The 14,098-nt window shown below is 39.6% G+C and overlaps 1 protein-coding gene and 1 long non-coding RNA gene across 2 annotated transcripts in view; one reads left to right on the forward strand and one right to left on the reverse strand.

Moving 5' to 3' along the window:
• The window catches only part of LOC126276533 (catalase), a 67,144-nt gene extending 63,034 nt beyond the window's left edge, over window positions 1-4,110 (reverse strand). The window contains exon 1 of the mRNA XM_049977285.1: window positions 3,897-4,110. Within this exon, the coding sequence (XP_049833242.1) occupies window positions 3,897-3,950 (54 nt within the window). The 5' untranslated portion in view covers window positions 3,951-4,110. The remainder of the gene's footprint in view (window positions 1-3,896) is intronic.
• The window catches only part of LOC126276549 (uncharacterized), a 77,478-nt gene that overhangs the window by 30,496 nt on the left and 32,884 nt on the right, over window positions 1-14,098 (forward strand). The window lies entirely within an intron of this gene.

A 14,098-nucleotide genomic window follows, 5' to 3' on the forward strand; every position in this document is an offset into this window, starting at 1 on the left:
AATGAAGTTGTGCTTGTGCCGGTTCTCCACTTTTACTGGACGTTTTGCGAGACCAATGTCCTATTTCTTCTATCGATTTCCCTATAAGTTCATTGCGTATTTTACGCTTGCGCAGAGGCTTTATCGACTTCTATACGATTCTAGCGCCATGGTCAACGTCTAAGTTGTGGCAGTGTTAAGGATTTCAATAACTATAAAATTTGGGACATTTTTTCACGGGAGTTATAGGGATGCTTTCGATTAAAATCTCAAGACCACACGCCTAGTACGTGTCGACGCTGCAGCTTCATACGAAAAAATGTTTGACGCTCTTCACATACATCTTTCACACATGTGATCAGAGCCTATGGCTGTGGAACTATACTACAAAAACAAGTGATGTTTTAACGTAGAGTAGGTACCTCAGTACTACAGGTTATTCTCACCATTAATGAGGAAAATGTTTTTCTGCCAAGGTACATTACGTTGTCCATGGAGTAATAACGTTTCCTGCCTTTCATAAAGAAAAAATTATCGAGGGAATTGTACAGAGCAGGTATTTATAATCTTATAACTTTGGTTTTGGCTACCGTTATCAAAATTCCTATATTATACGTTATTAAGTAGCTGCATACGACAAATATGCTCTCGGCATCGTCAATAGTAAAGCTATTTAGTCAAGCACTCTGAAGCATACGTTGCCGCGTCCATCACATTCACACAACTACGTTTCATGCACTTCGATCTTCTCTTACTAACCGTGGTCTCCTAACGGACTGCATACATACAGAAATGTTTTAAATAAGTTTTCCACTGATCTGGACTTTTATTAAACGATAATTTATTTTATTCCATTAAAATTACATACAGGTTTATTCGCAGAAAATCGTGGCACCTTGATATAGAACAGATAAATAACAATTCTAGTATGGATTTAAAAAACCGCAAACTTTTCATGCATTACTTAGGAAACTGATGACTTTACATCTCATTTGTGAAGAAAAAACCTGCGGAGAGAAACATTTTCCTAATTTTCCAATTTACCAGCTCTCCTAAGAGAACCATCAGATGTTACGTAATTGTTTGTCCTTCCAAGTACTCCGTGGAACCTTTGAACTATAGATAATTGCTAGATGGATTAGCGTGTTCGGCGTATTTTTTCTTGACTTTAAAGTATTCTGAATCTGCTCTTAGGAAAATCCAATGTGATATCAGTCTCCAAGAAAATAGTACGCCCTCTGATTAAGAACACAGGCTTTTCTGATATTTCTGCGAGCCGTACAAACAGTCATTTATCGTGCTGGCACGAGTGAACCCAGTTACTTGAGACTTCAGCAAATTAAGTAAAATTACAAGTTTGACATAAAAAAGGCGAAACACGAAGACAGTATGTAAAATTGTAAATTTAACCGTAGTTATTTACCTCTCAAATAGATGTTAACATCTAACTTACCTTCCGATACTTGTACTTTCCCGTTGCTGTCGGCAGGAGGGTCTGCATACAAGGAACCCTCCCTTTTGGTAACAGTTGCCATTCAGATTGACTAAGCCGGTATCTTCACAGCTGACGAAATTCAAAAGTCGCGCGCTTTTTGTAATTGCCGTGCCAAATCAAAGTGTCTACACTGCAGCACAGATTACTATATACAAGCTTTCAACTACTACTGCGCTTATGGTAATAATGTATTAAAATGACTAATACGATAAAGCAAGATTTTGCTCTTTATTACTGATAAAAGTTCTGTATCTGTTACATTTAATTCAGTGATCACGAAGAGAAGACAAATATGCCGTATCGTCTTTAAAGATTCACTAATTAAATCATGAGAAGTAGCTAACTTAAGCGTTATATTTCCACTCTGAGGAAGAGTTCAATTTATCAAGTTTTTTTCTTTTTAAATTTAATTCACTGGCGTTTCCTTTACAACATGACTTTTTGTGCGTAGAGGAAACGTCACCGAGAAATTGCTCGACTTCAAATGTCTCCCAAAGAGTGGAGGGAACGTCCCATATGAGGATGAAAGCACTTCCAGTCATATTTAATTCCATTATGGAAGAATAATGAGTGGCAGATATGTTTTTGAATCTAACGAAAAGAGTTAAATATTTTACTGAAGTAAATTTCCACTTTTGGAACACTAATCAGTATGTAGCGCAGAGAAATAAGACATTTATATAGCCCGTCAAGCCAGCAGGAGGGGCGATATTTGAACACCCTCCATAGATATTTTGTGATTTTGGATAGTCCATACAACGCATGTGAGACTTGTGAAGATAAAATATGTAGGTGTCGGGTAGCGTTCGAAAGTTGTTTAACGCTGGTGGTGAGATTCCCTTCTTCGTCCTACCTTAACGACCACGACAATAAACTAATCTCCCTTCGGGCACAATAATTGTTTTGTGCTACTAACGACTCAAAACTGGTGCAATCAAAAGATGAAGTTTTCGTTTCCTCTTTTCAACTTTTCCTGTGTTTCACTATAAACTAGCAAGGCTAGCGTTTGGAGTACTTCAAAATTTCTACGTAAATTTTCCACCAGATATTCCTGTGTTCCTATTGATGTGTCAGCTCTGACATTGCACCATAACTGCGACACTCTTCCAAGTGAAATTATGTATACCGCTGACATATTGTAACGCTTGACATTCGCTGTGAGTAACTTTATAAGCTGCAAGTGCTGTATTTGAAATGTAACACATATTATATATGAACTGTAGAAATAATCTTCGCCGTATCCTACCAATGAACCGAAGTTGGCTACTTCCTTTATCCTTGGTACAAATCTATCCACAGTACCACTGTAATTTATCAACATATCGTTATTCGCGGGAATTTGTACAGCATGACTCCCCCCCAGCTACAGCTTTCTCTATAACTAAAGGTCATGTGCATTTTACTTTTAATGACGTCCCAACTTTACATTTCTCTGAGTTTTGAGTTAACTCTCATTCTTTGCCCTAGGCTGAAAATTCTTCAAGACTTTACTGAGCCGGCCGCAGTGGCCGAGCAGTTCTAGGCGCTTCGGGCATGGATGTGTGTTATGACCTTAAGTTAATAAGGTTTAAGTAGTTCTAAGTGTAGGGGACTGATGACCTCAGATGCTAAGTCTCATAGTGCTTAGAGCCATATATATAACTTTACTGAAGACAACACAAGAACATTATTACATCTACGAAAATTAGAAAAGTACAAGTGTTAATCATGTGTTGGTGTAACAGAATTTTATTTCATGTTAGGATAAACTCCGACTCGACGAGAACGGGGTAGACGCTGCATTCCAGATGCCTTAGCGTTTACGTGCTGCTTCGCATGGTCTCTGTCTGCTGAAGAGTTCATTGCCAACACAGTTTCAGATTTATTTTACGAGATACAATTAAAATTAGGAAATAAATTCTCAGCACCAATGCCATTGTCAGAAGCTGTTTTCAATTTAAAAGAAAAAAATAGTTGACGCAGAAGGTAAAGGTAATTGGTATAACAAAAAAATTGCTACAAATTAGCAGTGTCTCCGATGTGCACAAAAAAAGAATGGATAAATTGCTAGTAAAGTAGCTCTGCAAAATAAATTTGCATGTGGAATCCAGTTCTGAAGCCGAAAATGATTGTGGTCTTGATCGCAATGACTGCCCAAACACATTCAAAACGCAGTTGTGCACTTCCGGAAAGGCAGAGGGTGCGAAATGCCGCAAGTCTTCTTTGATTTATTAAGTATACGAGTACATCAAACTTAAATTCTATAGACCAATGATAAGTGCTATGCCTTATGAGCTACTGTTATTAGCTTATACTTTAGTAGATGTCCTACAACACAAAAAAGCATCAATACTTTTTACAGACCCAAACTAAAACCAACGATTTCACGAAAGTAACGAATCTCATTTCCAAATGAATGCAAGATGACATAAAATCTGCAAACCTTGATGCCCTTCTTGTAGTTCACCAGTTGGTCTGTTGCGGGATCGCGCGACATTTCGCTTAGTGTTGGCTGTAGCTTGCTCCTCTCGACGCGGGTAGCACCACGATAATGTAAACACTATGCCCGCCCGCGCATATATAAACCCAAGTATGACTACGTAGTCAGTGGAGTAACGTGCAAAACAGAAACTGGAACGTGTTCATTTATAATTGGACTGTATTTCATAAAAAACAGAAAACAAATTAAATCTTATGAATTTAGGTACTGGTTTTTTTTAAGAGCAGCTAGAGTGATTATTTAATTCTATATTTGACACTCACCGTTATGTTTACATATTGAGTCAAAGATATTCGTGAGGACAAAGATACCAAATTGCTTTGTCACGCATATGTCAACTAGTCTGTAAAGATTCATAATCATAAAATATCTCTGACGAAAGCTTGAAGGCCTATGGCGAAGTGCGCGTCATGAACGATAAATGGTGTTACGTGTTTAATATAAGGCCAAATACTTCCATGGTTGCACAACTGCTGGTCACCCGCGCCCTGTTTCATTTTTAGCTGATTGCTATTCCAAAAGTGTCTTTGCACAAAACTAGTAGTAACTTCGCGCATATTTCTGCTTTTGTTTTACCGTGTTTAATTATCATTTATCACTATAACGTTTGCTTCACTGTTCGATTAATAGCAGCATTTGGATAGTACATGTATACTTGATTTGCCCTACATCATTTTCGGTATCAGATACTGCTGTTAAACACAAAATGAAAACATGCAGAAATATACGCACTGCCGTAAAACACTCATGATTACAGCCGTTTGTGTTTCTACTATTTGATACAAACCGTTTCTTGGCAGTCCTTAAGACAAAGTAGTTCGATGATCAGTGTTATGATCTTTGTTACTTTACTATGTCATCGTCATTTACCAGCCATGGCTGGACTGACAGCGGCACAGATACAATGTTTATCAACTAACATTTATACAACACCATATACAAAATTTATATTACAAATAAAAGAAAATATTTATACAGTGAACAAAAACACATAGAACATAGAGGGAATGAAATATACTTAAACAGGAAAGTAAAACTTCAAAGCGGCAAATGCAAATACCTTAGAACAAAATGTTTACAAGTCCATGTAGATCACACACACAAAGTTTCATTTTGGCAAAATATGTACTTTAAGTAAAACACAAAATTACAAAATTAAATGTGCAGTTGACATAAAAATAAGATAAAATTTAGGCAAAATTATATATAAAACATAACAATATTTATTATTTTGCCCATTCACTAGAATCGCTGTTGGAAAAACTCTTCCAAGGAATATAGTCTATGTTGTTTCAAGTCCTGAGCAATTTTTTTCCTAAATAATTCAGGTGGCAGGGATTTCACTTCTGGAGGCAGTTGATTGTACATTTTTTAGGGCGACTGTTGGAAAGCTGTCCTGTGTACTTGATAGGCGACACCTTGGCACTTCAATGTTCCTCTTACAGTGAATGTCATGATTATGTATTTCTTGTCTTATGCTAAAAATTCCTTTGATTTTCTTTTATATAAATGATTCAGAAAAACACATACTGGCTAAAAACAGTCATTATGCCTAGCCTGGTGAAAATAGGCTTACAGTGGTACAGTCTTTTGCTAGAGGATTTTTTTTTTTTTTTTTTTTTTTTTTTTTTTTTTGTAATAGCAGCACATATTTGCTGCCTGAGGAGTGTCCCCACAATAACAGTCCATAGCTAGTGTGGCTGTGGAAGAGTGCATAGTAGACTATTGTGAGTGGTAGCAGAATAGTTTTAAAGTCTACTAGAGAGCCGGTCCCTACATCCAGCTTTTTTGTTTGTGCTTTCTGCCCCTACATTGACACAGATTCAACAGAATTCAAATATACAATCACCTGTCAACATCTATATGTTGAACATACCAACGTGTTACAGTTGTAGCACCACACATGTGAAATATCGTCTCTTTTGCCAAGGGGCCAGCAGAGTGTTGTTAAAAACACTCTAAAAATGCTGAGATACTTTCTAGTGAGAAATGAGTGGGATGATTTTTGCCGCATTTATTTCAGTTAATTATACTGCAGTTTATATATTATCAAGCTAAGAAATATTTTTTCTAGTACTGTAACCTTCTACACTTCACGTAACACTTGATTTGCAGAAAAGGAGCCTTCTAAGTTGCTGTTTTGATTCTGACTATGATGTAAACAGAATCTTTTGTAGTCTCTATTTCACCATGAAAGTAGCCTTTGTGTAACAGAAGATGCACTGAAGCAAACTGTAAGACTGATTGAAAAAGCAAAAACTGAATGTTTATCCTGTCAGGTAATGGAGTTGGTGAAATGTTGACTGCAATCACTGTTCCCCATGCAACTGCCCAACAAATCTACCTGTCATGAATAGTCATGTCATCTGATTTCTTTGTTTAAAACAGGTACTAGAAACCGAAAGTATCAACTGAATCCCAGAGCATATACTTTTGTCCTGGCATTAAGCATTGCCCTTTTATAAACCTCATTTACTTTTCTGTAATTTTGTAATATGAGACCAAATCTCATGTTAACTTTTTGTCCCCTTTCCTTCTCCTATTTACCTGTTACACTCTGCTATAAATCTCACTACATCAGTCCTTTTTCAAACCTAACTGCTCAAGTCCATCACATTTTCTTGGAAATAACATAGAAAGAAACTTCCACATGGGAAAAATATATTAAAAACAAAGATTCCAAGACTTACCAAGCGGGAAAGCGCCGGTAGACAGGCACAATAAAATAACACACAAACACAAAATTACGAGCTTTCACAACCGGCGGTTGCTTCGTCAGGAAAGAGGGAAGGAGAAGGTAAGATGAAAGGATGTGGGTTTTAAGGGAGAGAGTAAGGAGCCATTCCAATCCCGGGAGCGGAAAGACTTACCTTAGGGGGAAAAAAGGATAGATATATACTCGCGCACACATACATATGTATGGATGGATATGTGTGTGTGCGAGTATATACCTATCCTTTTTTCCCCCTAAGGTAAGTCTTTCCGCTCCCGGGATTGGAATGCCTCTTTACCCTCTCCCTTAAAACCCACATCCTTACATCTTCCCTCTTTCCTGATGAAGCAACCTCCGGTTGCGAAAGCTCGTAATTTTGTTTGTGTGTTATTTTATTGTGCCTGTCTACCGGTGCTTTCCCGCTTGGTAAGTCTTGGAATCTTTGTTTTTAACACATTTTCTTGGAATGTTTGACAATGAAGATAAAAAAAACACCAACTGCCATACTTACTTTACTTTTATTCTATTATGTCATACGGTATCACATTCTGTGGTAACTCCACAAGCCAAGAGAAAGTTTTTAGAGAGCAGCAGCGTGTAATAAGACTCTTATGGTGTAAATTTCTAGAACAGCATGCTGAAACCTGTTCAAAGAATTGGTTGTACTAACTATGAATTCTCACTATCTTTATTCCTTAATGAATTTTGTATGTCTTTTTTCCAACCAACAGCTCAGTGCATAATATCAATACTAAGAATAAAAACAATTTACATACAGACTTAAAATCACTTACTTTGGTCCTAAAAGAGGTCCAGTATTTGACAACGCATATTTCAACAGGTTTCCAGCAGTCATTAAGAGCTTAGTTTAAGACAAAGTATAGTTTAAACAGAGACTACTGCGTAATATGTATAAAACAAAGCACAGGGCTGTAGTTAGAGAGATGCTGAATGAAAAGAGCAATGCATGAAGCCTTCAATGACTACTATAGCAGAATACTGTCAAATGATCTTTCACAAAACCCAAAGAAATTCTGGTAGAGGCTGATAGTGGCACAAATGTTAGTATCCAGTCATTCATGGGTGAGACTGAAACTGAAGTTGAGAGAAGCAAAGCCAGAAATGCTTAACTCTGTTTTAAAATATTCCTTTACAAAGGAAAACCCAGGAGTAAGTTACTGGCGCAACTTAATTCTTCCACCAATGAAAATATGAGTGAAATAGATATTTGTGTCACTGGTGTTCAGAAACAGCTGAATCATTAAAACTGAACGCAGCATCAGCGCCTGCTGGAATCCCTATCCGAGTCCATACCCAATTCATAGCTGAGTTAGTCCCTCTGTTAACTATAGTCCATCATAGATCCCTCAAACAAAAAACTTTTCTTAATAATAGGAAGAAAGTACAGGTCATAGAACTGATCCACAAAAGTACCTTTGAATATCCTGGACATCCACTTATTGTAGAACCTTAGAACATATTCTGAGCTCGAGCCTGGTGAAATATCTGGAACAGAATGACGATTCTGAAAACACACTTTTCTCGCATGACATTCTCCGCTATATGGTGAGTAGCAACTTTCTCTTTCATTATATTGTTACACTCCATCCTGGATTTTTCATTGTTTAAAATCATATTGCAGTTTCTCAGTGGCTGGTCTTCTTTTCAAGTACTTACAATCTGAGGAACACCAACTGCACAAAATATGTCATAATTTATGTTAGGTAGCTGTTCTGTTTTACCATCAATGTTCTTTCTTTATGCTGCAGATATCCCTTTACAGTATTGTTTATTTTTACATTCACTGTTATTTCTATTCCTGTTCTACTATTTACAGACCGAGTGTGGATGGAATTACAGTTCCTGTTCCAAAAATATCCTTGTTCTGGTAGTTATGTCTTACAAATTCCTGAAATGTAAATCTCTAACCAGTTTTATCTTTCAGTTTTCTAGTTTCACATTGTTTTAGTGTTATAACAGTCCTTATGCCCTATAAGGGACTAAAAGTGTAGCAGAACTTGGAGCAGAAGATAGAGGCAGTATGGTAATCAGGCCACAGCCAGAGTCATCCGGCACAGGGAATTGAACTGCCTGATCAGTGGAAGCAACTACATTTGTGTTGTCAGACCATGAGCACCACTGCAAGGCCAAATCTCCTGGAAGTACTACAGCCCTATCTGCTACCATTTGTGACAGCTGTGCATTGCCTGTGTTCCAAATCATTCAGTGTGACATACATACACAATGACTGCCATGGTGTCACCAGGAAGGTGCAGCATTTAAGCCCAGCTGAACCAGTCCATTAGCATTGAGCATCTGGAGCAGTTATGTGATGCTTAATCTGTGACACAAATGATGCAGCCATATCTACCACCACTGGGCCTCAAATTGCTGCCTGTCACCTGAGCACACTGATGCTTGGGCAACTCAGGACTTTGGTACCACCTTGGGAGTACGAAGCAAGGACCCTGCCCTACCTGTCTCAGCCGAGGCATCAACTGAGGATCTTTGCACCCTTGAAAATTGCAATGTGATGCAGCCACATTTACATTCAGTCACTGCTGCCAGGTTGCCCATGCTTTGACCAGGGGAAACGAGCTTATCGTAACAAAGTGGCAAAGAGGCAAAGGATCATCTACCAGAGTCCATCGTACTGGTAGACATTGTGATGGAGTATTCACTTCACTTACCATCACCACTTACAGTTTCCAAGTCCCATGATTGTGTACAAACAGCAGTAAAGAAGTCAAATAAGTGATTGTAACCTCACAAGGATCTTCTACTGCTGCACCTGCATCCGTGTTGTCAGAGAACGATTGCCCACACCCAGCTTTCCTGTCATCCCATTATAATTGGAGCCAGAAGTGGGATGCTTCTGCCACCGGGCCTCAAATCTCTGCCTGTCACGTGAGCACCTGGACACATGGGCAACTCAGCTCTTTGCCACTGTCTTGGGAGTATGACTCAAGGGCACAGCTATGCCTGCCTCCTACTATAATTGGTGTCAGAAGGGTTCCTGGAGATGAAAGTGGCCAAGGGTAACCAGAAGTCAGCAGCCAGTTCCCTGGTTCCATAGCAGCACCTTTCAGAAAGGGGAGTGAGTGGATGGAAGACAGAGTCCTGAAGAATCGTCTGGAGCAAGCAAGGTATGCAAGTAGAAGCCAGGACTTTAATATTCACTCATGGGGTTCTGTACACCCTTGGGTTTGACCTTTTCCTACTTCTCCCATAATGTCGGGGTGGGATACCACTGTATTGTTCAGCAATGGACTGAGGGACAAACCACAAACTCCTGCAACATGCATGCAGTGCAGTTAACTGGGCATTTCAGGGCATGCACTGAGTCACTTCCCATAGTTTATTGGGTATGTCAACAGAAAGGGCATTATGCCAGCCAATGCCTAGTGGATGCTTGGCTCAGTCATGGGAAACCCTGAGGACCCCAAAAATTTCAATAATTTCTTAAGGATAAGCCAGAATAGGCGAAATGTTTTCACTGTATAAGTGAATTCTACAGAGTAACTGTTTTAGAATGAGTTAAGGATGATAGGGTAGGCGTAAAACGTATATTAGTAATTAAAGATAGGCATCATGCAGGACGTAAGGTAAAGCCTGAGTGTAGAGTATCAGGAGATATAATCTGCTTTAATGTGACCCCCAAGGAAGATACTACTGAGTTTGCTAAGACATATAGTGACATAGCAGGAAAACCAGTTAGATGTTAGAAAACATGTAGAAGTAAAGGAACTAATCTTTGTGTAATATGTGGGGTCTTTTTAGACGCCCAGGACTCGTTTAACTACAAATAAACATTTTAATGTGGGTATAGACTACTCATCCTCCAGATACGCTATCCACAGACATTTTGTTGTAACTGGGTAAAATATTTATTATTATATCACAGTCTGTAGTACAACAATTTAAAATTTTTGCAGTGGGTCAGAAAATACCCCAGGTATACAATATGTGCTTTTCAGTGTTGTTACGAAAATAAGTCTTGACAACTACACACTTATAAACTCACATTTATTTGTACATTGTTGCAAACAGTGAATAGAAAATACTTTCATATGCATTGTTATGACAAATTCACAGTTTGGAATTGAGTTTTGTGGGAAGAAGACATGGTGTTATAGTTTTTTTTTTGTCAAGGGTGGTGATATACGTTTTGCAAGGGACTACAGTATTGAGCAGGCTGTGGCAGATTTACAAAAGAGTGACAGTGAGAATGAGTCAATCTTTAGAAAGGAAGAGGACAGTGATGCTGATGGAGATATGATGAGGAAGATGTACAAGTCGGAGATGAAGTACATCTACATTTATACTCCGCTAGCCACCCAATGGTGTGTGGCGGAGGGCACTTTACGTGCCACTCTCATTACCTCCTTTTTCTGTTCCAGTCGCGTATAGTTAGTGGGAAGAACGACTGTCTGAAAGCCTACGTGTGTGCTCAAATCTCTCTAATTTTACATTCGTGACCTCCTCGGGAGGTATAAGTAGGGGGAAGCAATATATTCGATACCTCATCCAGAAACGCACCCTCTTGAAACCTGGCGAGCAAGCTACACCGCGATGCAGAGCGCCTCTCTTGCAGAGTCTGCCACTTGAGTTTGCTAAACATCTCCGTAACGCTATCATGGTTACCAAATAACCCTGTTACGAAACGCGCCACTCTTCTTTGGATCTTCTCTATCTCCTCCGTCAACCCAGTCTGGTACGGATCCCACTCTGATGAGCAATACTCAAATATAGGTCGAATGAGTGTTTCGTAAGCCACCTCCTTTGTTGATGGATTACATTTTCTGAGGACTCTCCCAATGAGTCTCAACCTAGTACCCGCCTTACCAACAATTAATTTTATATGATCATTCCACTTCAAATCCTTCCGCACGCATACTCCCAGATATTTTACAGAAGTAACTGCTACCAGTGTTTGTTCCGCTGTCATATAATCATACAATAAAGGATCCTTCTTTCTATGTATTCGCAATACATTACATTTGGCTATGTTAAGGGTCAGTTGCCACTCCCTGCACCAAGTGCCTATCCGCTGCAGATCTTCCTGCATTTCGCAACAATTTTCTAATGCTGCAACTTCTCTGTATACTACAGCATCATCCACGAAAAGCCGCATGGAACTTCCGACACTATCTACTAGGTCATTTATATATATTGTGAAAAGCAATGGTCCCATAACACTCCCCTGTGGCACACCAGAGGTTACTTTAACGTCTGTAGACATCTCTCCATTGATAACAACATGCTGTGTTCTGTTTGCTAAAAACTCTTCAATCCAGCCACACAGCTGGTCTGATATTCCGTAGGCTCTTACTTTGTTTATTAGGCAACAGTGCGGAACTGTATCGAACGCCATCCGGAAGTCAAGGAAAATAGCATCTATCTGGGAGCCTGTATTTAATATTTTTTGGATCCCATGAAAAAAAGTTGGGTCTCACACGATTGCTGTTTCCGGAATCCATGTTGATTCCTGCAGAGTAGATTCTGGGTTTCCAAAAACGACATGATACTTGAGCAAAAAATATGTTCTAAAATCCTACAACATATTGACGTAGAGATATAGGTCTATAGTTTTGCACATCTGCTCAACGACCCTTCTTGAAGACTGGGACTACCTGTGCTCTTTTCTAATCATTTGGAACCTTCCGTTCCTCTAGAGACTTGCGGTACACGGCTGTTAGAAGGGGGGCAAGTTCTTTCGCGTACTCTGTGTAGAATCGAATTGGTATTTCGTAAGGTCCAGTGGACTTTCCTCTGTTGAGTGATTCCAGTTGCTTTTTTATTCCTTGGACACTTATTTCGATGTCAGCCACTTTTTCGTTTGTGCGAGGATTTAGAGAAGGAACTGCAGTGCGGTCTTCCTCTGTGAAACAGCTTTGGAAAAAGGTGTCTAGTATTTCAGCTTTACGCGTGTCATCCTCTGTTTCAATGCCATCATCATCCCAGAGCATCTGGATATGCTGTTTCGAGCCACTTACTGATTTAACGTAAGATCAGAACTTCCTAGGATTTTCTGTCAAGTCGGTACATAGAATTTTACTTTCGAATTCACTGAATGCTTCACGCATAGCCCTCCTTACACTAACTTTGACATCGTTTAGGTTCTGTTTGTCTGAGAGGTTTTGGCTGCGTTTAAACTTTGAGTGAAGCTTCCGCAGTAGTTTCCTAACTTTGTTGTTGAACCACGGTGGGTTTTTCCAGTCCCTCACAGTTTTACTCGGCACGTACCTGTGTAAAACGCATTTTACAATTGCCTTGAACTTTTTCCATAAACACTCAACATTGACAGTGTTGGAACAGAAATTTTCGTTTTGATCTGTTAGGTAGTCTGAATCTGCCTTTTATTACTCTTGCTAAACAGATAAACCTTCCTCCCTTTTTTTTTATATTCCTATTAACTTCCATATTAAGGGATGTTGCAACGGCTTTATGATCACTGATTCCCTGTTCTGCACTTACAGAGTCGAAAAGTTCGGGTCTGTTTGTTATCAGTAGGTCCAAGATGTTATCTCCATGAGTTGGTTCTCTGTTTAATTGCTTGAGGTAATTTTCGGATAGTACACTCAGTATAATGTCACTCGAAGCTCTGTCCCTACCACCCGTCCTAAACATCTGAGTGTCCCAGTCTATATCTGGTAAATTGAAATCTCCACCTAAGACTATAATATGCTGAGAAATTTATGTGAAGTGTGTTCCAAATTTCCTCTCAGTTGTTCTGCCACTAATGCTGCTGAGTCGGGAGGTCGGTAAAAGGAGCCAATTATTAACCTAGCTCGGTTGTTGAGTGTAGCCTCCACCCATAATATTTCACAGGAGCTATCCATTTCTACTTCACTACAGGATAACGGCGACAAACACGCCACCACCAGTTGAATGCAATCTATCTTTCTAAACACTGTCTGTGCCTTTGTAAAAATTTTGGCTGAATTTATCTCTGGATTCAGCCAGCTTTCTGTATCTATAACAATTTCAGCTTCGGTGCTTTCTATCAGCGCTTGAAGTTCCGGTACTTTACCAATGCAGCTTCGACAGTTTACAATTACAATACCGATTGCTGCTTGATCCCCGCATGTCCTGACTTTGCCCCACACCCTTTGAGGCTGTTGCCCTTTCTGTACTGGCCCGAGGCCATCTAACCTAAAAAATTGCTCAGTCCACACCACACAACCCCTGCTACCCGTGTAGCTGCTTGCTGCGTGTAGTGGTCTCCTGCTCTATCCAGCGGAACCCAAAACCCCACCACCCTATGGCGCAAGTCGAGAAATCTCCAGCCCACACAGTCGCAGAACCGTCTCAGCCTCTGATTCAGACCCTCCACTCGACTCTGTACCAAAGGTCTGCAGTCAGTCCTGTCGACGATGCTGCAGATGGTGAGCTCTGCTTTCATCCTGCTAGCGAGACTGGCAGTCTTCAC

Source organism: Schistocerca gregaria, chromosome 1 (genome assembly GCF_023897955.1).
Source record: "Schistocerca gregaria isolate iqSchGreg1 chromosome 1, iqSchGreg1.2, whole genome shotgun sequence".
Classification (NCBI taxonomy): Eukaryota; Metazoa; Arthropoda; class Insecta; order Orthoptera; family Acrididae; genus Schistocerca; species Schistocerca gregaria.